Source organism: Oncorhynchus keta, chromosome 22, assembly GCF_023373465.1.
Source record: "Oncorhynchus keta strain PuntledgeMale-10-30-2019 chromosome 22, Oket_V2, whole genome shotgun sequence".
NCBI lineage: Eukaryota > Metazoa > Chordata > Actinopteri > Salmoniformes > Salmonidae > Oncorhynchus > Oncorhynchus keta.
This window is the reverse complement of record NC_068442.1, coordinates 11,397,236-11,423,470: the sequence shown is the minus strand read 5'-3', so window position 1 is coordinate 11,423,470 and position 26,235 is coordinate 11,397,236. Positions and strand designations below refer to the sequence as shown.

Below are 26,235 nucleotides of genomic sequence, written 5' to 3'. Positions count from 1 at the left end.
GGCGTTTGGAAATGGCTCCCAAGGATGAACTAGACTTGTGGAGGTCTACAATCTTCTGAGGTCTTGGCTCATTTCTTTTGATTTTCCCATGATGTCAAGCAAAGAGGCACTGAGTTTGAAGGTAGGCCTTGAAATACATCCACAGGTACACCTCCAATTGCCAAAACTATAGTTTGTCAACAAGAATTTTGTGGAGTGGTTGAAAAATTACTTTTAATGACTTCCGACTTCAACTGCATGAATGAACTGCTACTGTACTGCTCACTGCCTTGGATAGGAAACACGCTTTCTGCAATCTATACTAAAGTGTGTGTGTGTGTGTGTGTGTGTGTGTGTGTGTGTGTGTGTGTGTGTGTGTGTGTGTGTGTGTGTGTGTGTGTGTGTGTGTGTGTGTGTGTGTGTGTGTGTGTGTGTGTGTGTGTGTGTGAACAGCTGGAAAGCCTGGCATCAGGAGTCCAGATGGTGGGTGTAGAAAGCCCTCTTTAATCCCTGCAGCCGGATATCATACCCCCCCATGGCCCCACAGTAAGCATGTACTCTATTCCCCTAAATACTCACTTTCACTTTGGCAGTTTCCTCTGTACTGTAACATCGAGAATGTCTGGTTGATGTTAGTATTGGACTTCAGCATCCTGACTGTTACTGTCGTAATGTCAAACATTAGAATGTGGCTGCTGTTTGTGTTGAAATTTAAGAAAGATCGGAACATTTTGCGTGTGTGTGTATACAGTGCCTTCAGAAAGTATTCAGACCCCTTGACTTTTTACCTTACTCCTTATTCTAAAATGTATTACATATTTTTGATTGATTGAAATATTTTTTCTCATGGTCTGCGAGTTTTGACAAACTCCAAGCGGGATTTCATGTGCCTTTTATTGAGGAGTGGCTTCCGTCTGGCAACTCTAACATAAAGGCTTGATTGGTGGAGTGCTGCAGAGATGGTTATCCTTCTGGAAGTTTCTCTCATCTCCAAAGAGGAACTCTGGAGCTCTGTCAGAGTGACTATCGGGTTCTTGGTCACCTCGCTCAATTTTGAGTCTCATAGCAAAGGGTCTGAATACTTATGTAAATAAGCTATTTCAGTTTTTAATAAAAACCTGTTTTCCCTTTGTCATTATGGGGTTTTATGGTGTAGATTGATGTGGATTTTTATTTATTTAATCCATTTTAGAGTAAGGCTGTAACGTAACAAAATGTGGAAAAAGTCCAAGGGTCTGAATACTTTCCGAATGCACTGTATGTGTGTGGGCCTATCATGGTATTAATAGCATGGCTGTTTCCTCTTTAATGTTTTATGTGCATATGAAATGGCTCTGGTGAGTGTCTTAGCTCTCCCTAGTGAGGATGCCCTACATATCACATTCTAACTAATTAGAATTAAATCTCTGAGGGATGGAATATTATTTTATTTCCAAACAAATAAAATAATAACTCTCCCCTCATGTGAACCAGAGGATCAGAATTGCTCAAAATATGCATATAGCAGCTGTTCAGAATCCTGCAAAAGCTACACAAGAGATTCCAGAATTCGATCTTCTCTCTCTCTCCTATTCAATAAATCATTGAGCTCTATAAACTACTTCAGGCTGGTTCCTCTTGCCCCTGTTCTTTCCATGTTGGGTGAATGTTTGGGTCTTGGTGTGTCTTACAGTACGTTACAGTAAACTTGATATATTAGCATTTGGTAACATTTGGACTTGTCATTGCAGAAAAGAAAGGCAAGCCCAGCTGTTTCCATTCCAAGAACACTGATGAGGAGGCCTGTGTCGGGGTGAAGATCGAACACGCTAAAGGTCAACTTGATCCCTTTCTCACTCAATATCACAATCTCCTCTTTTAATATTGCTATCTCTTATCTCCCCTCTCTCCTACGATTAGTTTATGTTCATTAGCTACTGTAGTCTACTGTACTAAAAGAGGAGTATTTAACCTTTGTGAAATGACAGGCTCTACGGTGCTGTGTAGATGTGAGCATGGTGTACTGCTCATTGTGCTGTGCTTTCCTTTTCTAAAAGCGTTCTCCTTCCTTCCCCCAGCCCGAGGTGATAACACTGTCAATGCTTCTCAGTTTAACCAAGTGTAGTCATGTGATGTTAAGCCAATGCTGCGTTTGAGCACGGGTATGTGGGACAGAGTGTATGTCTGTTTTCTCTCTGTTTAGCGCAGAGAGAAAATGAAAGTAATAGAATGAAAGGGTGTCAACGAGGAATGTGGTCCCGTCCAGATTAGATGAGCATTGCAGAGGGAAGGGGAATGCATGCTGGACTGTAGAAATACTCCCCTTGGCAGCACACAGGTTCACAGAAAGTGTGTGTGTGTGTGTTGTGTGTGGGTGTGGCTTAAAGCAGTAATTATGTATGAGTCTCTCCCTTCTGTGCCACACTTTCTCTGTATTTTGCTTTCTACCGTCCTCCCTCTCTTCTCATCTGCCAGTCTTCTTACCCCCGTTCTCTCTATGTTCGTCTGTCCTTTCCTTCTATTTATTGTATTTCTATTTCTTCCTCTGTGTTTATCTGCTGCCCCTCCCTTGAATGCATGTCCTGTCATATGCCACCCCCCCCTTCACTCTCTTTCTCCTTCCCTCCCTCCCTCTATCCCTCTCTTCCAGTTTTCCCCATTGATCAGCCTCAGAGGGGGTAGCCTATAATCTAAAATTGGACTGTGAACTAGTGGGTGAGGGGAGTGGTCATCTGATGAAGGTCTGGGTGGTTCAACAGGCCTTACTGTAAATCCTCCTGTCGGTCGGTCGGTCGGTCGGTCGGTCATCTGGTCTCTGGGAGTTCAGTCTGGAACTGCTACTCGAACACTGGGTTTAACTCTCCTTTTCACTACAAGGTGATTCCATGCCAACATACCCAAAATATTTTCAGACTATCTCTTGATTGTTCTGGCAATTCTCACATAGTTACTTCATTTGGAGGAAGGATGTTTCAAATGCTTTTTACATTTGTATAACAAATACTTATTGAGAAAATCATGATGAAAGTGGCAATTTTAGGCCCTTTTTAGACCTGTACATGCCTCCTATAAGACCTTATGATCCGTGAACCTTACATTCCACAGACAACATCTTGGTGTCATTATACTCCTTATAATGTTCTCTCAAATATGGAGTATGTCTAGATTCTGAAATACACATGTTCACATACATTTATTCAACAGTAAAAAATATGAATATCTCAAAACTACCCTTTTGGATATTGATTATTTTTAGACATATTGTTTGGCACAATATACTCTTCAAACTGATCAAATATCCAGAGTGACAGAGTGGGCTCTCTGGTACTTTTAAAGGCCAGGTAGCAGATAATGCACATGGTTGCAGGTTTTTAGACACTCGTTTTGTTGAGGGTCTTGAGGTCCTAAACATTGTTAACCTTGTGTCTCCTTGGTAATAATATAGTAGCTACCACAGTATTAACGCTATGCATTAAGAAAGCATGCAATGAGATAGCTGCAGAGAGGAATACCTACTAGTCAGACTGGTTAATAAAGGGATGGAAGGAAATGACTGCCATTCCCCAACAGCTGATGTCACAGGGTGTGTGTGTGTGTGTGTGTGTGTGTGTGTGTGTGTGTGTGTGTGTGTGTGTGTGTGTGTGTGTGTGTGTGTGTGTGTGTGTGTGTGTGTGTGTGTGTGTGTGTGTGTGTGTGTGTGTGTGTGTGTGTGTGTGTGTGTGTGTGTGTTAGAATAGAATAGAATACTGGCTTCCTGTGTTATACAGTAGGTTCTGTCATGAGCTGACTGTTAGAATCTGAGAACCTGTACATCTGCGTTACACTGTTGCGAGAAATTCTGCAGGACACGGTGACAGACACACAGACAGATAGCCGACTATGCGGAAGCTCCACTCACAGTTCTCTGCACAGACGTCTGTGAAACGTAAGAAAGATAGTTTAGATCTATCTCAAAAAACTTTTAGATCTCTTTACTTCTGTTTATACTTTCCATTTAACATTTTACTGCAGGCTAAATCAGGGTCACACAGAGTGTTTCTTGGTAGTCTTAAATGTAACAGTACAGCTTCCATCCCTCTCCTCGCCCCTACCTGGGCTCGAACCAGGGACCCTCTGCACACATCAACTACTGCCTCCCACAAAGCATCATTACCCATCGCTCCACAAAAGCCACGGCCCTTGCAGAGCAAAGGGAACAACTACTTCAAGGTATTCAAGGTAGCATTCAGACCCCTTGGCTTTTTACAAATTTCGTTATGTTAAAACCTTATTCTGAAATGTATTAAATTGTTTTTTATCCTCATCAATCTACGAACAATAGTCCACAATGACCAAGCAAAAACAGGTTTGTAAATTGTTTTGCAAATCTATACACATTGAAATATCAAATGTACATAAGTATTCAGACCTTTTACTCAGTACTTTGTTGAAGCACCTTTGGCAGCGATCACAGCCTTGGGTCTTCTTGGGTATGAAACTACAAGCTTGGCACATCTGTATTGTTTTCTGCAGATCCTCTCAAGCTCTGTCAGGTTAGATGGGGAGTGTCGCTGCACAGCTATTTTCAGGTCTGTCCAGAGATGTTTGATCGGGTTCAAGTCCGGGCTCTTGCTGGGCCACTCGAGATTATTCAGAGACTTGTCACGAAGCCACTCTTGCGTTGTCTTGGCTGTGTGCTTAGGGTCGTTGTTCATCAAAGATTTCTCTGTATTTTCCTCCATTTATCTTTCCCACGATCCTGGCTAGTCTCCCAGTCCCTGCCGCTGAAAAACATCCCCACACCAGTCTTCACTGTAGGAATGCTGCCAGGTTTCCTCCAGACGTGACTCTTGGCATTCAGACCAAATAGTTAAATTTTGGTTTCATCCGACCAGAGAATCTTGTTTATATAAGAATATAAGAATAATAGAGGCTACTGTGTTCTTGGGGATCTTCAATGCTGCAGAATTTTTGCTGGTACCCTTCTCCAGATCTGTGCCTCGACACAATCCTGTCTCGGAGCTCTACGGACAATTCCTTCGACCTCATGGCTTGGTTTTTGCTCTGACATGCACTGTCAACTGTGGGACTTTATGTAGACAGGTGTGTTCCTTTCCGAATCATGTCCAATCAATTGAATTTAGCACAAGTAGTCTCCAATGAAGTTATAGAAACATCTCAAGGATGATCAATAGAAACAAGATGCATCTGTGCTAAATTTTGAGTCTCATAGCAAAGGATCTGAATACTTATGTGAATAAGCTATTTCCGTTTTTTGCTTTGTCATAATGGGGTATTGTGTGTAGATTGATGAGGATTTTTAAAAATGTAATCCATTTTAGAATAAAGCTGTAACGTATTCTTCCCTTTTTCTACGTGGAAAAGGGGAAGAGAATACTTTCCGAATGCACTGTATGCAACCTCACATGCACATAATTATGGCCTTAAAAACATAAGACCATGTCAGTACCATGTCAGATATAGAGTTGAAATGTATTACATTTTGAGTTTGCATCCCAATAATGCACTTCATATACATCACAGAAGACTGAAATATAACAAAACTGTTTGACATAGAAACACAATTTTTTTCTACGTTAAAAAAAAGGTTTTTATTTATTTTGAAATTAGGAAAAATATTAATAACATTCCACACCTGAGGCCACTATAGGGCGGTTTGGTCATTTGACTGCAGGAAAGTTAGTATTGTTTTTTTTTTGTTGGTTGCTCATGGGTAGTATGACACTAACATTTACTTTGGACTTCATATTGGTTTTGGCTGGGGGGAATTGCTAGTGTAGCTAAAGGAGGTGTTTGTAGATGTTTGTATGGGGAGGTGAACAGACAGAAAGCTACAGGAGGCTGTTAGAGAGTGGTTATCCAGGTGTTAAATATGGAGTGTTCAGGAGAGTAGTAGGGCAGTGGGTGGCCAGTGTTGGGGAAGTGTTGCATCTTCTTGTCTAAGAAATACTAAAGAAAACAATTGTTCTTTACAACATAAGCTTTTCTTTGTTCAAGTTAACCGGAGCCGCACAAGTATAGTGCATTGAGCTGGAATCTCCCGGTTTTAAAAACCTCTTGGCGCACCGATCCCTTTAGCGGGATCATTTTCGTCAACATCCGGTGAATTGCAGAGCGCTAAATTCAAATTAAATTACTAAAAATATTACATTTTCATGAAATCACAAGTGCAATATACCAAAACACAGTTTAGCTTGTTGTTAATCCACCTGGCGTGTCAGATTTCAAAAAGGCTTTATGGTGAAAGCAAACCATGCGATTATGTGAGGACAGCTCTCAGCAGACAAAACATTTCAAACAGCTAGCAGCAAAGTAGATTGGTCACGAAAGTCAGAAAAGCAATAAAATGTATCACTTACCTTTGATGATCTTCGTATGTTTGCACTCACGAGACTCCTAGTTATACAAAAAATGTTTGTTTTGTTCGATAAAGATTATCTTTATATCCAATAACCTCCATTTGGTTCCTAGAAACATATCAAACGTTTTTTATAATCAATCCTCAGGTTTTACAATAAATAATCGATAATATTTCAACCGGACGGTAGCCTTTTCAATAGAAGAGAGAATGAAAAGGTCTCGCTCCAGTGGCGCTCGCATACAGAAATCTGAGGACTTCTAGCTATCCACTGACACTGACATGTGATCATTCTCGCAAATTTTTCAGAATAAAAGCCTGAAACTATGTCTAAAGACTCTCCACACCTTGTGGAAGCCATAGGGAAAGGAATCTGGTTGATATCACTTTAAATGGAGGATAGACTTGCAATGGAAAAGAGGGGATTCAGAAAAACAGCACTTCCTGGATGGGTTTTCCTCAGGTTTTCACCTGCAATATCAGTTCTGTTATACTCAGACAATATTTTGACCGTTTTGGAAACTTTAGAGTGTTTTCTATCCTTATATGCATATTCTAGCTTCTGGGCCTGAGAAATAGGCAGTTTACTTTGGGCATGTTTTTCAACCAAACATCAAAATACTAGCCTCAAGAGGGCTGCACGTCCCTCAAGTGGTCACTTGGCTCCACGTTTTACCATCATGCATTTTCACTCTATCATTTGGACTGAGTGCACTGAGCATCTTGGACCTGTTTTCATAGTTCCTTTCTGTTCACCATTTTCTCTCTGTTTGTTAAAAATGACCTTGTCATCCTTCTCTGTTTCTAGGAGTACTGTCAACCTAGTTTGAGTTTCCTGTTGACCAACGGCTCTGCAGGAGACAGACCATGTTTTAGTGGCGTAGCCCTGTAGTTTAACAAAGCTAGTTACGGATCTGTCTTTGAGTCCAGAGCTTTCCTAACCGGTAGTTTCACTGTTTTGACACTGTTCTCGACTAACCCATTAGACCGTGGGAACAGTGGGCTGGATGTGACCCGCTCGAACCAGTACAATTTAGAAGAATCACTGAAAGCTGAACTGTGAGGCGTTGTCCGTACACACAATTTCTTCGACCCCATGGCGAGCAAAGAATTATCTCCTTACTAGCAGTAGTGTCCTTCAGCAAAGCTCTCTGTGTATTGAGAGTAATAGTCAGTAGAACATTGTTCTCTCCCTCCAAGAGAACAGGGATCTATTCCTACTTTGCCCCATGGTCTCAATACCTATTTTTCTTCAACCCACATTGTCTCTTTGCTCTGTATTTCTGATTGTCTGCTCTATATCAGTATTCACCTTGGGCCAAAATGACACTGCGTTTGCACGTCGTTTTGACTTCTCCATCCCTAGATGGCCCTTGTGTATTTTGATCAGCATGTTTTTCTGCAACCCACTTGGTATCACAATTCTTGAACTCTTAAACATAATTCTGCCAGGTACAGATGGCTCATCCCTGTATTGACCATAAGGGTATATCATAGCTTGTGCAGACAAGCCGTATGTTATGGCTTGAATCGCCGTTTGCAAACACTCATCTTCAGCAGTAGCATGTGAAATAACTGTCCACATTTCATCTGAGACTAGACAGCTCTTTCTGATAAGGTTTACATGTATGGTCTCGTCCTGCTCGTATATATATACCTGCTCGTATATATATATATACAATGTGTCTGCCACTAACAATTCTTTCCCTGGCCTGTACTCGAGTTGCACGTCATATTTCTGAAGTTTTAGAAACAGTCTGTACCCTTGGTGGTGTGTACACCAGATCTTTGCAAAAGTAACCAAAAGGTTTGTTTTGGCCCACACTTTTACCATAGATAAACACATGGTATATCTTATATACATATGACAGTTACATTGCCTCTTTCTCAATCTGACCATAGTTAGTTACACTCAAAGTTGCCAGAGCCATGTGAATGGGCGCCATCTAGTGGCATACTGCTGTAACACTGCACCTAAACCTGCTTTAGAGGCATCTGCTGAGATTTTAGTTTTGAGCTTTTTATCCTAGAACCTCAGTACTGGAGCATGCATGATTAATACCTTGAGCTGCTCAAACTGTTTCTGGTGATTACTGTAACAACATATCCCACTCTCCAACTGCGAGTTCCCCAAGTGGTCACGTGGCTTCCAATACAATATGCCACAGGAAGCTACTCTGAAAATATAGCCACTCTCACTAACTACTTTGTGAAAAAGTATCATATGTAAATCTGAAATGTCATTGACTATCATGGCACAAGGCGAGACCCAGATGCAGACACAGGAGGCAGATGGTTGGACTCTTAGATATTTATTGATCCAAAACAGGGTAGGACAGAGGCAAAAGGTCCAGTTCAGAGTCCAGGAGGTACAGAGTGGCAGACAGGCTCGAAGTCAAAGCAGGCAGAATGGTCAGGCAGGCGGGTACAGAGTCCAGAAACAGGCAAGGGTCAAAACCAGGAGGACTAGTAAAAAGAGAACAGAAAAGGAACGCGCATGGGGAAAAAAACCACACACTGGTTGACTTGGACATACAAGACAAACTGGCACAGAGAGACAGGAAACAAAGAAATAAATACACTGGGGAAAACGAGCAACACCTGGAGTGGGTGGAGACCATCACAAGGACAGGTGAAACAGATCAGGGTGTGACAATTGACTACAAATTGCAAGAACCGATGACTTTGGGATCGTATGTTTGTGAAATTTAGCCTATTAAACAGAAAAACAATATTTCAAGTGAAAATTACGCAGGTCTGTTGCTGAAAAAGAAAGGAAATTATTGCCTACTTCACCAATATTTTATTTGAGCAAAAAAATGTATTGTGTAGTTCCAGTAGTTAGCTACAACGCTACATGGCAAAAAAAAAAGTAATTAACTACTGAAAACACTACCTTGATTTGAACTTAGTTCAATTAAAAACTAAGCTACTACATGTAACTTAGAACTTAGTTCACTACTCCCCAACACTGTGGGTGGCTAACTTTCTGTGTCTTTCTCTTTCTAGTCTCAGTCCTTGTGCTGTGTGTGTAGACAGCCTGAGGAAGAAAGAGACTGAAAATTCTATAACATTTTATTGAATTACACATCCTTTCAGAGCCAATTTACCCTTTCCCTTATCGCTGCAACGATAGTGCTATGGTGAAGTGTGCTGGTGTGTGTTTGTGCGCTATGCACTCTCTCTGTGTCTTATATCCCTCTAGTTGTTTTGAGAGAGAAGGGGGGTGGAGGGAAGAAGTAGTCTTCCCCTTATTGGCGAGTCTCTCCGCTGAGCTGAGTCACTTAGCTCTGAGCTGCAGTGCCTGCCTGCCTGGGAAGATTGCATGTTACTGCCAGACTTTCCCTACTACTCCTACTGGAGGCTTGAGATACCTTGTCTGCCCTGTAAGGATTTCCTACTACTCTGTAAAGAGGCTTTGGGTGAGTTTATTCTCAGGTTATGTCAGTGATTCAGTTTATCCTCGCCTCTCTCTCACGTTTTTCTCTGTTTTCTTAGATGAATGTGCTATTGTGGTTGGTATACATATATTTCTGGAGTTAGACTATTCCCACAACTGTCACCCTTTGCAGTGAAATTATTAGATAATGATATCAAGTCACAGTATTTCATAATTGCAGGCAGGAGTCCAAAGACAATTTATGGATTGTGGGATATATTCACTCATATGTTGTGGATGTATTCACTTTAAAATCGGAATTGCTTCCATTATTCCTGTGTGCACCCTGCTCATAACTGGAAATCACTGAGAATTATCACCCATTTTGAATCCCAGGCAGATTTGATTATAAATACTGTTAGATATGCAGTGTGCTGAGAGTGGGGTGTCCCCTTGGGACACAGGGCTCTGGTTTATTTTAGGTTAGAAGTAAAAACAGTAACTTAGACCAGGGTTTGCAGCTATAGTTTGAAGCACAGGCACTCCCCTCTCTGGGTGGTGGCTGGGTGCAGAAAGACAGGTGTGCCTATTGTTTTTACTCACAGCTCTGACTTGAGTTTCGGGACACGCATGTTGTCTCAGGATTAGTGAGAGAGGGATTAGAGAGCGAGAGAGAGCAGTATCAATGGGGTTTTGTAACAAAGGCATTATGCTCTTATGTGACACTCCAAACCGATCTAGATCTAGCATGCAATCGGGCAGAAAATGGATTAAAACGTTACGAATTGCCGGTTCACCATTTTTTTTGTGTTATGGATCCGCTTAGTTGTCTACATACACCCTAGACTTATACATCAATTACACACACACAAAGAGTCAGCTCAGACAGATCTAGCTCAGATGCCCAGCTCATGAGCTCCATCAGCAGCAGATTTGAATTTAAAATAGAAAATGAACGTGTTTATGCAACCTATGTTAGTGCATCGAATCACATCGCACTGAATTGCATCGATTCGTTCCTCTAATCAAATCGAATCGTTTCAAACTAAAACGTATCTTTCCTGTGTCGTATTGTAGCCCATGTATTTAGACAGATATCGAATCATCTTGAAATGGAAAGATGCGCATCCCTAATTATACCACAAATTAGATAGCTTTTTCAAACGTCCGCTTCACAACAAGATCTATTCCTAGAGGCATCGTGGTTGGTCGATCCTGTTATTTTCTCTCTCTCGGTGAGGTAAAGGATGTGGATACGCTGCTCTTATCTCTGATTAGAGGGATAGTGGTTTTGTTAGATTGATACATTCCTTCATCCTCTCTGAGCCCGGTTGTATCGGTAAACATGCATTCTTGTGTATCTGTGTCGGCAAGGACAGGGAGGCGTCGTCTCAACGGAGATATCTTTAGTAACACCAGCAGCACACTGGAGGCTTTAAAAGACCCTGACCTGAGGTAAACTTGTTTCCCTTGAACGGATCTTCTTCACTCTTCCTCTCTCCGGATGTCATGAAAGATTAAGAGGACCGAGTATTTTGGCCTATTTTCAGCTCTCTGCGCCATGGCAAGACTCCTCAGCCTTCCCATATGGTGATAAAGTTCAGTACTGGGGATTAATATTTTTCATGTGTCATTATAATTGTTTTTGTTAGATGCTAGATACATGTCTTTGATAATTTTCATTGGATCATTCTTGAGGATTAATTTATGACTGTCTTGAGTGAAATGAATGCCATGATTTCCACTAGAGTTGGTCTAAAATCTTTTGGAAACAAGCGAATGCCCACGAGCTTGTTCTCCCTGCCTGCTCAATAGTAAAATATTTTGTAGTGTTGAGAAGGTTCGGGCCAGTTGCCATGGTAGCAGGTCTCCTACAGTGTAAATCAAGGACAGAGCCTCAGGTGGGATTGTGTTTATCGGAGTTCTGCATTCACTATTAACTATTGGATTCAGCTGTGAATGTTCAATATTTGCTCACTTTCCAGTTTCTACAGAATCCTGTTTGGCCTTCTACCCCAGGCTCAGAAGCTCACCTTGCAAACATCCATATTCACGTAGTCTAACTGATGTGGTTTTAAATTGGAATCAGAAGACAGACTTCCATATAAAAGAGAAGAGTAAAGGATTTTAATTATTGGAGTTGTGTGATTTGGAAATTGCAAAAACTTTGGCTTGGTTTGGTCTTGTGCCGTCCTGTTGTGGTGTGTGTGTGTGTCCGGTTTGGGGTCAATTTAGTTTCAATTCAGGAAATTAGATTCTACATTAAACGTTTACTGTAGTCAATCTATTAAACAATAATTGAGAATGGATGCTCTATTCTAAAATATTGAATTGCAATTTAAATTTACTTTCTGAATTGACTGAATTGTGTGTGTGAGTGTGCGCACGTGCATGTGTGTGTCTTCTTAGAGAGAACATACTCAGACTTGTTAAATAAAGGCTGTTTGAATGGGCCCATCTCCCACGAGGCTGTCATACCATAACCTGACCATGTTTACATCAGCAACAGACAACTAAGCCCCCTCCTCCTTGGTGGAATGAAATGGCTCGAATGCTCAAACCCTAGCACTCCGTTCTGCCACCTCTGGTCTCTTCACCATCCCACCCCTGTCAGCTCGGTCCAGTTAAAGATCTTCTCTGTCCTGGCACCCCCCTCCGAGTCCCTTCCCATCTTCCATAAATGTCTGAGGCCTACTTTTTCAAAGAGTGTCTTAAATTAACCAGGGATGTCCTCTTGATAAGTGTGTGAATTGGACCATTTTCTGTCCTGCTAAGCATTCAAAATGTAACGACTACTTTTGGGTGTCAGGGAAAATGTATGAAGTAAAAAGTACGGATTTTTATTTTTAGGAATGTAGTAAAGTAAAAGTAGTCAAAAATATAAATACTAATGTACAGACACCCCCAAAAATTACTTAAGTAGTACTTTCAAATATTTTTACTTGGGTACTTTACACCACCTGAAAAAATGTATCTCTGAATTAACCCAGAAAGGGGCCCTTTGTGCTGCCTAACATCTTAATATCCACATGCTTTGGCTTAGCAGGGCGCTTGCTGCTAATTTGCATGGGTATCTGTGGCGGGCCACTTTTAACGATAGGGTGTGTGTGTGAACGAGGAGTAGCTGACCCAGAGACAACAGCGCGAAGTAGCTATGCTGGAAAATGTGAGGGCCTGCGGTCCATACACACCACTCCATTGATGTTTACTTGGTGATTTACAGCAGAATGACTGGGTGTTTAACATCTTATTAACAACATTCATTATTTACAATAGAGGGTTTTCCTGACTCTCTCTACAATCACTAACATGGCAACTTGACGTGGAGACTTGATTGTAACCAAAAATGGGTCATATGGTGCAAAAGTTGTTTGAAATGTCCCCTGTTAAAGGGATTGCAGATGAGGTCAAGCATGTAAGCAGCCGAGTTCTTAAGGCCAGCTCTAAAATGATCCACGAAACTTGGGCCGTGCTTAGAAAGTCACCCCAGCAGACCGTGGGGCTTTCCTAGTCAAATCAGTACTAGACCATTTGTTGTAAAAGCCTTGTTGTCTGTACCTGAAGCAGAGCTATAAAAAGCGTGTAGCCTTTCCTGCAGTGGAATGTTACTCATTTGTTTTCTCTCAGCATTTCACAATTAATCAACACAATTTATTATTTTTACACAAAATCTGCTGTTTCTATCGCTTTTGTTATATGTCAGTCTTCTGTGATGTACGTAAAGTGTAATTTTTGGGAGATTGCGTGTACTACCGCATTTCAATGTTCCGTCGAACTAGGACAGAATTTCACTTCCATGATCTTTCGGTGAACTCGTTGTCGTTTTCTCTGTAGATTACCATGGAGAAGAAATAGCTTGCATCGAAAATGTCTTGCATCATCACGTGCAGTAATGCAGGCTCTGCAGCACTAGGAATAGACAGCCTCTCAGAGACAATGGACAATGTTACACATTGATTACACTGTATAGCTGCTGAGTGAAGGGTCGTGTGAGTGCTCACTCGACCGACACATGTGAGTTCTTCTTATACCTCAGTGGAGTTAAGTCATGTTTTTACATGACTGCCCTTAATGGAGACTTCCCAGAATGATGAAGCTCTTTGTGGAAACTCTCTATAAACTAACAATACCACCTGCTTGGCCTCAGCAGCAACACAGTGCCATGTAGTGTTACCTTAATGGGGATGGCTGTGCAATTGTAGAGACTTGACTGTGGAGTGTTTCTGACTATAGACTTGGTGTAAACAGTCTGACAGAATTGGTTAAACACACTGGAGTGAAGATGGACCTTCTGTCACCCTGATCTGTTTCACCTGTCTTTGTGCTTGTCTCCACCCCCTCCAGGTGTCGCCCAGCTTCCCCTTTATCCCCTGTGCATTTATACCTGTCTTCTCTGTTTGTCTGTGGCCAGTTCCACTTGTCTCGTTAAGCCTACCAGCGTGTTTTTTTTTGTACTCCTATTTCCTTAAGTGCCTGTTTTCTAGTTTTCCCAGTTTTGATCATTCTGCCTGCACGGGGCCTGTCTGCCGTTCTCTACCTTACGGACTCTGCCCTGGACTACCTACCTCTGCCTGCCCTTTCCTTTGCCTGCCCCCTGTTTATATAGTAAACATCCGTTATTCGAGCTGTCTGCATCTGGGTCTTCTCCTGAGCCGTGATACCATCTGTTACCAGATGGTTAGACCAGGCTCAGTGCTGTTGACAATAATCTGGATCATTAGCATGATAATGAACTACGTGGAGACTTTAATGTTCAGCCATGGGCAGGGGTGAAAGTAGATTTAATTTCTTCCCAGTACAGGACCTCATTTGCTTGCGTGTACACCAACATGTTTTTTTATGGGTCTAATCATAGAATGACATAGAATCCCTATGGATTCAATAAGGATATCTGTGGGCCTAGTCGGGAAAGATTTATCATGTAACTTTTTAAAATGTATGACCTTTTTTATTGTGGCATTAACACATCATCTGATTGTCAAACAATCACTTCTTTCCTGGGCTACCTGCTCCCGTTCATCTACTGGCAACATGTTCCAGCCTCCGAACACAGTGGTGAATGCTAAGAGACATCTGCTATACAAAACACCACACAGTGTAATTAGGCCAGGATTTATGCCTCCACTGCTGTTTGCGCGCGTCTGTGTCAGCCACTCGTCTCGGCCATGGCAGTGTTCTCCTTGAACCACATCGCATTGTTTTCAAGGTCATTCGCACATTTTCCATGCCTCTGACATGCGCTAATGATAAATAGTGGTGTAGTAGCCTACACTTTTCTTTACATTTTGTTTTAATTATTGTGATAGGCTGATGATTTACTGGTACGGCGTACCCCCACTATTTATTTTTCCCGGGACGGTGTACCGGACCGGCTTACTTTCCCCCCTGGCCTTTGGCCAAATGAATAGTAGAAGATGGAGTGTATTACACTCGCTTCAAGCCAGTGGCTGTGGGTGGGTGATATTCTGTGAGTGGTATATGTTCTGTCTGTGGTGCAACATGGATGTGAATCACAAAAAAACAGGATATATGGTATGGAAGTGAGGAGGTCCTCTTTCAAAATAAGTACAACAGAGGCATGGTAAACGTCATATGATCCCAGCTCTATCACTACCGCAGCCAACTGAGTGTTGTCGAGAATCTCACCATTCCTCTTTGCTCTCTCTCTCTTTCAGCTCTAAGCAGCAGCCCCCACAGTGCAAGGGTCAGTCGGACAGGTCTATGTGGAAAGAGTCCAAGTGAGAAGAGCAGGGGGGGTGTCAATGGAAGAAGTTCGGACAGCAGGCCCTCACTGCAGCCCAAACCACAAGGTACAGATAATATTGCTGTCTAATATTACTGGTCATCTCTACCGCCTCTGATCTGACGGACTCACTAGACACATGCTTAATTTGTAAATTATGTCTGAGTGTTGGAGTGCGCTATCCATAAGTTTTTTTTTTAAATCAAAAATTGTGCCATCTGCTTTGCTTAATATAAGGAATTTGAAATGATTTATACTTTCACTTTTGATAGTTAAGAATATTTTAAAGCAAATACTTTTAGACTTTTACTCAAGTAGTATTTTACTGTGTGACTTTCACTTTTACTTGAGTCATTTTCTATTAAGGTGTCTTTACTTTTACTCAAGTATGACAATTGGTTACTTTTTCCACCACTGCTGAAAACATGTATGACAAAACAACTCATGCCACAAGGAAGAGACAGTTATGTAACCAGACAGTGTGTGACACAGTGGTGAAACCTTGCCTTTAGTGGTGTTGCATTCCTGTTTTATTTGAACACAGTGAATCATTCTCCAGAGATAAAAAGGAAGCTCCTAACCCTCTACATTACAACAGCCCATTGACCATCCCCTCTATGGGTTATAGAATAGTTCATGCCATAAGAGGATACTGCTAGTCCACAGAATGGCTATATTTCAATCTAATTCTGGGTGATTAATGTTGTGCCTAAAGTAGCCGTGTTTTGCAGGCTTATAGGTATGGGTCGCAGACACTCTGGGAATGAGACTAGCTTTTAGTAACCTGTGCTGCCACCTTGTGTTTCAAGAACACCAAACTCCACAAAACACAGTCAACATTCCGTAAAATGCTGGTAGAGGCTCATGTAGTCACAGAAAGCCTCCTAGAGTGGCCATGCCAACATTGACCTCTGACCTCTCTAGCCCTGACAACTGACCTTTTCAAATCATCCCTTCAGTGCCTCCGAAGCCAGCCCACCTCCAGAGCCCGGTGACAAAGTCCGCCGCCCACCCGCTGGGGCGTGTGGAGAGAGCACTCCTCAGAGCCACTATGGAGGAGAGAAGAGGAGGGGCGATGATGGCGAAGAGCCGGGAGAAACCCTCCAAAGTCTTGAACCTCATCAACCACTTCGAGGAGAACAGGTAGAGCAGCGGGGAAAAGTCGAGTACAAACTGAGAAAATTATAAATTAGACCCAATCTGAGATACAGCGCTTACTCAAATGTGTGTGCAAATATTGCTCGTGTGTGTTCTTGCTTTTGTGAATTTTGAGAGATTGTACTAACTGCTGCGAGAGCGAGAGATTCAACATGGGTACTTCCATTTGCTAAAATAAGTACCTTGATCAGACAGACATGAGTGCAGTAATCAAGTGTGACGTTAATAAACCTTGCATGCAAAAGTTTCCTAATATCTCCTACTATTTAGAAGATGAAATAAAAAACTGAAGTCACTTTCAGCCCGGTTCATTGATATCTCTTCAGAGGAACGCTTTAGACAGAGAGCACTAGAGATCAGCGTGTGTATCACAAGCCAAAGCATTAGTGGAGGATGAAAAGAGATTTGGACAAAGTGGAAAATCTGCTCCCTCAGTTGCGCGAGAGAGCGCACTGCTGTAGGATGAAGTCTGGACGAAAGAGGTAGGATTTTATTACACCAAGTTTCTCATGTTTTGATTCCTGTCTCAGATGATGTTATATTGTGTCCTCAATCAAAAGGTTTGGCTGTGTGTATCAGCCTGTTTTGTCAGAGATTAATAAGTTACCACAAGGCCAAGGCTGAGCATTTTCTCTATTGCAACACAAGTATTTTAGTTATCTATTGTGCCATCGGTTCACCTCTGTCTTCATCTGTTTTCCTATGACTTTAATATGTTTCTGTGGTCATTCCCGCTTGGTTACAAGTCTGAGTGGTGATTTTAGCAACATGCGAGGAGGCCCATTGGCGAGAGACTGAGAGGGAGAAACAATGGTGCCCTTGTGTGAAATACTCATACAGTGGAGTCCAACAGCATTACCCGCTCAGTCCATTATTGCCAGCCCAGGCCTCTACAGACCAACTCAGGTCTCTGGAGCTACAGACTCACCCTCCGAGTGCATTTGGTTTAGTTTGGCAGAAGAAGGGCAGCCTCTAAGGAACAGAATTAGCCTAGTAATAATCTGCTTCACATGCTGTGTTTGTTAGTAGAGGGAACCTGGAAACCCAACAGATGATGATAATAATGTAGCAATAAAGCCTACCTTTAAATGCTATTATTATACGACTGTATGCATTTTTTTTCATACTGAGGCGCATTAAGGTGATTCAGCCTTTCTGTAAACTTCTTGGAAAGGTAACTGAACATTTCTATCTATCAAAGATTAAAGCCAAGTTTATGAGGAGGATTTGTGAAACGTATTGCCTCAGTGTTTTGCTCAAGTGTTTCCATGGCCTACACTAACCAACCACAACATTTACATTTACATTTAAGTCATTTAGCAGACGCTTTATCCAGAGCGACTGGTGCATACACCTTATGACATCCAGTGGAACAGCCACTTACAATAGTGCATCTAAATCTTTTAGGGGGTGAGAAGGATTACTTACCCTATCCTAGGTATTCCTTGAAGAGGTGGGGTTTCAGGTGTCTCCGGAAGGTGGTGATTGACTCCGCTGTCCTGGCGTCGTGGGGAGTTTGTTCCACCATTGGGGGCCAGAGCAGCGAACAGTTTTGACTGGGCTGAGCGGGAACTGTACTTCCTCAGTGGTAGGGAGGCGAGCAGGCCAGAGGTGGATGAACGCAGTGCCCTTGTTTGGGTGTAGGGCCTGATCAGAGCCTGGAGGTACTGAGGTGCCGTTCCCCTCACAGCTCCGTAGGCAAGCACCATGGTCTTGTAGCGGATGCGAGCTAACTGGAAGCCAGTGGAGAGAGCGGAGGAGCGGGGTGACGTGAGAGAACTTGGGAAGGTTGAACACCAGACGGGCTGCGGCGTTCTGGACAACAGTCCTCTGTGCTTTGTATAGACTAGTGGGGCAGCTGTTTGTTCACCCGCACCCGCCTGCGAACGCTATAACCAATCCGCAACCTCACGACTATATGTGACAAAGTGAAAATCTGAGTCTCGCACCTGACCCTAACCTGCTAATATAGAAAATGTGCTATAAGCTACAGTCAGAGACGGCGTACAGATTTTTTGACAGGGGGTGCAGGATTTTTTTGTTGCCTGATTTAGATATTTCTGATAAGATTTTAGTTCGGCTTGGATGCATATTTTATGTGGTTGAACTACTATCAGTTTTTATGATGCTGATAAAGACAGCACCTCTACAGATGGTATGAAACTACGCATTGGCATTCTCTCAAGATGCTGAAAGAAATAAATCATATTTCTCCACTCCTGTTACAAAGTCACATTTATTCATACATTTGATGTATAATTTCACTGCAAGAAATGCTTAAGTCTGCAGGAGTTAATATTACTGCTATGTGAGATGTTATAGACCTACAGTCAGTGTCCAGATTTCACTTTCCATTTGAAGTCCCCATCCTGTGACTGTCATACTTGTATCACCTCACAAAAGTGTTGTGTTCGAGGCCACCTAAAGTGAGACTGATTTAAGACCAAGACCGGGAGGCGGACAGTGGGTCCGTGACCGAGTCAAGACCGGGAGGCGGACAGTGGGTCCGTGACCGAGTCAAGACCGGGAGGCGGACAGTGGGTCCGTGACCGAGTCAAGACCGGGAGGCGGACAGTGGGTCCGTGACCGAGTCAAGACCGGGAGGCGGACAGTGGGTCCGTGACCGAGTCAAGACCGGGAGGCGGACAGTGGGTCCGTGACCGAGTCAAGACCGGGAGGCGGACAGTGGGTCCGTGACCGAGTCAAGACCATGACTGTAATTTTGTCAAATCACCATCATAATAAGAGTTCAAAATGTCCAGTATTTCTGTGTTTATATTTTAGAACAACATATGGATTCTTCAGGCATTCAGAATGGTAAAAAAAATGCATGCTGAGGTAAAATAGAGCCACTTTACAAATTATTACTAACATAGTGGGGAACAATGAGGAACTTCTACAATTATTTTATTATGTTCAATGATGTTCTGATTTAATCTTTTCAGTTTTGTTGGAAATGAAATGGTTAACACTGAAGAGAAAAAAATGATCAAATTAGGATTTTTCTTTGGTTGTCTCTGGGGAGATAAATAATTTAGCTAGCTAAATCGGCCATTGGCTAGGCCATCAGAAGCTAGATAGAAGGCATATGCTATTTCACTGTATTAGGGGAACGTTTTGGAGTGACAGTGGAATCAACCAATCGCATTTTGACTTGTAATGGTTTATTCCACTGTCATTACAAAACTGTTTTTACAAAAAAAACATATGGAAACTGCCTTCTCAAAGGCCAACAAGTCACTGCGCAATCGGGAGCAGTGGTTTTCCCACGTTCTAGCAAGCTATCTTTTTTTGGAGGCTGGTTTGCAACAGCTGTAGCAGGTGTTATCGAAGGGGATGTTGTTGCTAATTTGTTAGCTTCTCCCTTTTCAAGAAGTTAACATTTTACTGCAGTGGCCTAAATCTGGGTCACACAGAGTGATTCTTGGTAGTTTTAGACAAATCTACTTTGAAAAAAAAGTTTACTCCTCACAATTTAAAAAAAGACACCTACCTGTACCATGTCAGATATAGAGTTGAAATACACTGCTCAAAAAAAATAATGGAATACTAAAATAACACATCCTAGATCTGGATGAATGAAATATTCTTATTAAATACTTTTTTCTTTACATAGTTGAATGTGCTGACAACAAAATCGCACAAATTATCAATGGAAATCAAATTTATCAACCCATGGAGGTCTGGATTTGGCTGATCCAACTTTGATGTAATGTCATTAAAACAAGTCAAAATTAGGCTCAGTCGTGTGTGTGGCCTCCACGTGCCTGTATGACCTCCCTACAACGCCTGGGCATGCTCGTGATGAGGTGACTGATGGTCTCCTGAGGGATCTCCTCCCAAACCTGGACTAAAGCATCCACCAACTCCTGGACAGTCTGTGTTGCAATGTGGCGTTGGTGGATGGAGTGAGACATGATGTCCCAGATGTGCTCAATTGGATTCCGGTCTGGGGTACGGGCAGGACAGTCCATAGCATCAATGCCTTCCTCTTGCAGGAACTGCTGACACACTCCAGCCATATGAGGTCTAGCATTGTCTTGCATTAGGAGGAACCCAGGGCCAACCGCACCAGCATATGGTCTTACAAGTCAGGCTACCTCTGGCGAGCACATGGAGGGCTGTGCAGCCCCCCAAAGAAATGCCACCCCACACCATGACTGACCCACCGCCAAACCGGTCATGCTGGAGGATGTTGCAGGCAGCAGAACGTTCTCCACGGCGTCTCCAGACTGTCACATGTGCTCAGTGTGAACCTGCTTTCATCTGTGAAGAGGCGCCAGTGGCGAATTTGCCAATCTTGGTGTTCTCTGGTAAATGAAAAACGTCCTGCACGGTGTTGGGCTGTAAGCACAACCCCCACCTGTGGACGTCGGGCCCTCATACCACCCTCATGGAGTCTGTTTCTGACTGTTTGAGCAGACACATGCACATTTTTGGCCTGCTGGGGGTCATTTTGCAGGGCTCTGGCAGTGCTCCTCCTTGCACAAAGGCGGAGGTGGCGGAGGTAGCGGTCCTGCTGCTGGGTTGTTGCCCTCCTACGGCCTCCTCCACGTCTCCTGATGTACTGGCCTGTCTCCTGGTAGCGCCTCCATGCTCTGGACACTACGCTGACAGACACAGCAAACCTTCTTGCCACAGCTCGCATTGATGTGCCATCCTGGATGAGCTGCACTACCTGAGCCACTTGTGTGGGTTGTAGACTCCGTGTCATGCTACCACTAGAGTGAAAGCACCGCCAGCATTCAAAAGTGACCAAAACATCAGCCAGGAAGCATAGGAACTGAGAACTGGTCTGTGGTCCCCACCTGCAGAACCACTCCTTTATTGGGGGTGTCTTGCTAATTGCCTATCATTTCCACCTGTTGTCTATTCCATTTGCACAACAGCATGTGAAATTTATTGTCAATCAGTGTTGCTTCCTAAGTGGACAGTTTGATTTCACAAAAGTGTGATTGACTTGGAGTTACATTGTGTTGTTTAAGTGTTCCCTTTATTTTTTTGAGCAGTGTATATTACATTTTTTGTTTGCATCCCAATATTATACTTTATATGCATAACAGAAGACTTAAATATAACAAAACTGTTTGATATAGAAACCGGATTTTCATTGGGTTTTTTTAAATAATATTTTCTATTAATAACATTCCACCCATTGAATTGTCCTTGTTGCTTTGCTGGAACAATGTTACCTTTTTAAGCCCGTTCCCAAATGCTTTTTGCGATTTGCGTGTCTATTTGGTGCGCATACAGTTAGGCCATAAAGTTTAGGTTGTTGCACTAATGCCAGATATCCTCAAATAATGAATGAAATACCTCAATGTAGCCTATAGATATAAATTGCATCATAATTATACATTTGTGAATTCTTAAAGGTACTGTTTTCTCTTTAGTCAGCCCACTTTATTCAACCACAATATGTCATATATTGCGGGGACTGACTAGTATAGACACAGTTAGGGTGTGACATTGTATTAAAGCTTAGAGATTGACTCATCTGTACATCAACCTCTGTTGTTCCTCTATTCATACACACTTCCTGTTTCTACTGACACTGACATTGTACCCTCTGTGTGTGTGTGTGTGTGTGTGTGTGTGTACAGGGTTCAGACATGTGCAGTAGGCTTGTGACACATACTTCCTGTAGTAGGTGTGTGTTGTTCCTGTCTTCGTGCAGTGGAATCAGATGGTTTAGCTAGACTAGTGCACCCATTGAAACATGGTTTAGTCTCACTGATCTACCACAGGAAAGAACATGGGTACGGTTCCAAATGGGGTTTAAAGTGTTTTTAAAGTAGTTCTGGACCTGTACTGTTTGATCATTAGTCCATGTCCCTGCTGGACAGTGAAGACTAAGGGGACTGGAAGGGAAGTGCTGTTTGAGGGCAGGTGGGTCATAGACAGGGAAACAGCTGGACAAGCTGCAGGATACAGTACTGCTGGATGGAGGTGTGTGTGTGTGTGTGTGTGCGTGTATACGTATAGACGCGTGTACTGGTGATGCATGGGTTGACTCATGAAGAGAAAACAAAACCTTTTAAAAAATCCATAAATGTATCATTCTTGTGCAATTTATATGTATAGGCTGCATTGAGGTTTTTCTTTCATTTATTTTAGGCTATCTGGCATTAGTGTAAGCCTAAACTTTGGAGCATAGTCCACGCACCAAATGCTTTTGGGACTGGGCATAAAGTTACAATATTAAGAAGAAAGAGGAAAGAGGGCCAGAAAAGTAATGTTTTGGAAAGATTCGGTGAAGTGGTTAAAGAGGATGATGGTTGTGAGGCTATACGAATTCAACAGTCACAAGACGGGGACTTAAAAAGGAAACTGAAATCTGAACACTGACTGTAGCCTCACACAGAGTGTTTCTTGGTAGTCTTAAACAATTCTTTGAAAACAAAAGTATACACCTCACACACATGGTTATGGGCTTAGAAAAATAAGACACCTCTACCATGTCAGTTAAAGAGTTGAAACTTTATATACATCACAGAAGACTGAACATTTGTTTTTTTCAAAATGTTTGACATAGAAAAAGCAGATTTTTGGTGTAAAACATAAAAAGGTGATTATGAAAAGTATGAATAACATTCCATCTATGAGGCCACAAGGTCATTTGGTTACAGGAAAGGGCTACTATTAACTCCTGCAGAATAAAACATGTCTTGCAGTAAAATAATACACCAAATGTAGGCTACATTTTTACTCGGGAACAGGAGTGGAGAAATGGGACTTGTTTTTTTCAGTATCTTGGGAGAATGTGAATGTGCAGTTAGATACCGTCTGTAGAGGTGCTATCTTTGATCAGCATCAGAAATATAGTATAGTATTTCAACCACATAAGATATGCACCCAAGCCGAACTGAAATCTTATCAGGAACATTTTGGGTTGTTTTCACAGCTTTCTATTTCCTTAAACTGATGTCACTTGAAAAATCTTTCCAGTTTTTTGGGGTTATTGGATTTTATCCCCGGTCCCTAAACGTCTTTGCGGGGTGAAAGAAGCCGAGATGACAGAGAACTTGACCGATGTCAACTAGATTGAAGCTTTCATTCTACCGATTTTATGACATTTTTCTGGCGAGCAAGGGTTTATTTAGTCTTTAGGGCAACATATAATGACAGAAGAGAAGCTGCATGTATCTAATTATAGACAAGTTGAAAACCAAAATGTCGGAAATTATAAGCAGAAGCACATCTAAAACAGGCAAAAACTGATCCTGCACCCCCTGTCAAAATATAGTTTAGCCATCTCTGACTGTAGCCTACTGCACATTGTTTATATTGGGGTCGGGTACGGGCCTCAGATTTTCACTTTATCACATATAGTCGGTTACAGAAGGGTTATTAGCAAATGCGGTGAACAAAAAGCTCACCCGCGCACCACTAATGTGTGTGCATGTGTATTCAGAAGTAGGGCAGCAGGCTATCTCTAGGGAGTGTGGCTCTACCTCTCCAGTCTTCTTCTCCACTCCACTATACTCCTCCTCCCCCTCTTTTCCTCCCCTCCTCCTCTGCCCTACGCACTCACACTTCCTCTGCACAGCTCACAGCAGCCCCAGAAGACAAGAGGAAGTTTTTGCATCTCAACTGTTTTATTTTTTACCCTTGCACATACTCCGGTGCTGTCTTGCAGCCTCAGTCACTCTCACAGCACTCACTAGTTAGTGTAGTGCAGGCTTAACAGCCACTGAACGTGCTCTCCCGCTCACTCTTTTATTCTCATCTCCTGTCTTCTTTGGCTTTAAGTCTTTATCAGCGGTGGTCTCTGACTTCCTCCTGTTCTCTTCCTCTGCTCTCACAGCCAGTCAGAAACCAAGGAGGGCTCACCACTCAAGCAGCTCAGCAAGTCGCCCCTCTGCAGTCCGGCTCACCGGGTCAACCAGAGACAGTCAGAGTCCGAGCAGCAGGACAACAACTCGGTGGATTCAGGCTCTGTCCCGAGAACGCAGCGGGATGCCCACAAACAGGCAACTAACGGGATGCTAACCCAAATGGACAGAGACGGGGACAGGGAGAGTGGGTCCCCCCTGAGAAAAGACACTGCCCTGGAGAATGGGGACATGGGGGACGGGAGCATGGGCGTCACTCCCCTCCTTCACACACAAAGACCCATACTGGGGAGGACAGTGGACCTACAGGAGGAGACCCCCAACGTAAACAAAGGAAGCAAGGAGGAGGGCATTGTGGAGGAGAAGGTACCGGTAAGTGTCTGTGGGGAGGGGGGGGGGCACATGCGTGTCTCCCTAACTCTGTTACTATAAAGCTCTTACACCGAGCGACCATAGAGTTCATGTGAGTAGTGTTGGTTTTAATGCAAGTGTTTAACCTGGCATCACAGTGTCACGTTAATTTATATCCCTGTGTCAGATGTCTCAGGGCCTATTAGAGCCATGTGCTCTCTCTGACTGACTTCACAGTCTACTGGAACCTCACAGCTCCTTTACTGTGCGACACATCACACCAGATATAGCCACTTCTGCCATGCCAGAGTAGCCTGCTAGCCTTTGTCTCAGCAGTGTGTCTGGTTTCTATTGACTGAGTCTGCTGGTCATTTCCATCTAGAAGGATCCGTAAGCACCGACATGTGAAGTTTATAGGAGCATGTCAAATCTGGTGTCAAATGAATATACATATTTCAACTTTTATTTCCTAAATATTAGGAATAAACAAAGGCTTTGATTTCTGGTCAAACAGTTGGAAAGGGGTCTTAGAAAATATCTACCTGAAATTACATCAAAACACCATAATGTTGAAGTTAATGCCAACACATACAGTACCAGTCAAAAGTTTGGACACACCTACTCATTCAAGGGTTTTTCTTTATTTGTACTATTCTATACATTGTAGAATAATAGGGAAGACATCAAAACTATGAAATAACACACATGGAATCAAGTAGAAACCAATCAAAATATTTAGTTATATTTGAGATTCTTCAAAGCAGCCACCCTTTGCCTTAATGACAGCTTTGTACACACTCTTGGCATTCTCTCAACCAGCTTCACGAATAATGCTTTTCCAACAGTTTTGAAAGAGTTCCCACATATAATGAGCACTTGTTGGCTGCTTTTCCTTTACTCTGCAGTCCAACTCATCCCAAACCATCTCAATTGGGTTGAGGTCGGGTGATTGTGGAGGCCAGGTCATCTGATGCAGCACTCAGTCACTCTCCTTTGTGAAATAGCCCTTACACAGAGTCAAGTACACCATAATGTACTGTATTGGGCGGCAGGTATCCTAGTGGTTAGAGCGTTGGACTTGAAACCGAAAGGTTGCAAGATCGAATCCCCGAGCTGACAAGGTAAAAATCTGTCATTCTGCTCCTGAACAAAGCAGTTAACCCACAGTTCCTAGGCAGTCATTTAAAATAAGAATGTGTTCTTAACTGACTTGCCTAGTTAAATAAAAAATACAAATTGTACTGTACCATAAGGAACTATTCTCTACTGTACTTAACTAGAATGTTCTGTGCTGTACTTTGATGTCTGAACTTGTAGGACATAGACATCTATGATTGGTTCAGATTTGGTCCGGACCAACTGAATTCGGTCTTGTTTGGGGGAGAAGCTCATTACAATAATAGCCAGTGTGTAAAATTAATAAATACACAAATATTCAAAGGAGGATATTGCA

At 42.6% G+C, this 26,235-nt stretch overlaps 1 protein-coding gene across 9 annotated transcripts in view; it reads left to right on the top strand.

The window, feature by feature from the left end:
* The window catches only part of fgd4a (FYVE, RhoGEF and PH domain containing 4a), a 109,733-nt gene that overhangs the window by 64,476 nt on the left and 19,022 nt on the right, over positions 1 to 26,235 (top strand). For 5 of the 9 annotated variants that reach the window (XM_035798239.2, XM_035798241.2, XM_035798237.2 and 2 more), the window contains exons 2-5: positions 1,710 to 1,793; positions 15,371 to 15,505; positions 16,398 to 16,581; positions 24,404 to 24,803. In XM_035798239.2, coding sequence (XP_035654132.1) covers positions 1,710 to 1,793; positions 15,371 to 15,505; positions 16,398 to 16,581; positions 24,404 to 24,803 — 803 coding nt within the window. Of the gene's footprint in view, positions 1 to 1,709; positions 1,794 to 8,783; positions 8,949 to 8,983; positions 9,072 to 9,578; positions 9,739 to 15,370; positions 15,506 to 16,397; positions 16,582 to 21,530; positions 22,486 to 24,403; positions 24,804 to 26,235 lie in introns of those variants that run through there. The other 4 variants (XM_035798238.2, XM_035798244.2, XM_035798242.2 and 1 more) reach the window with 4 other exon arrangements.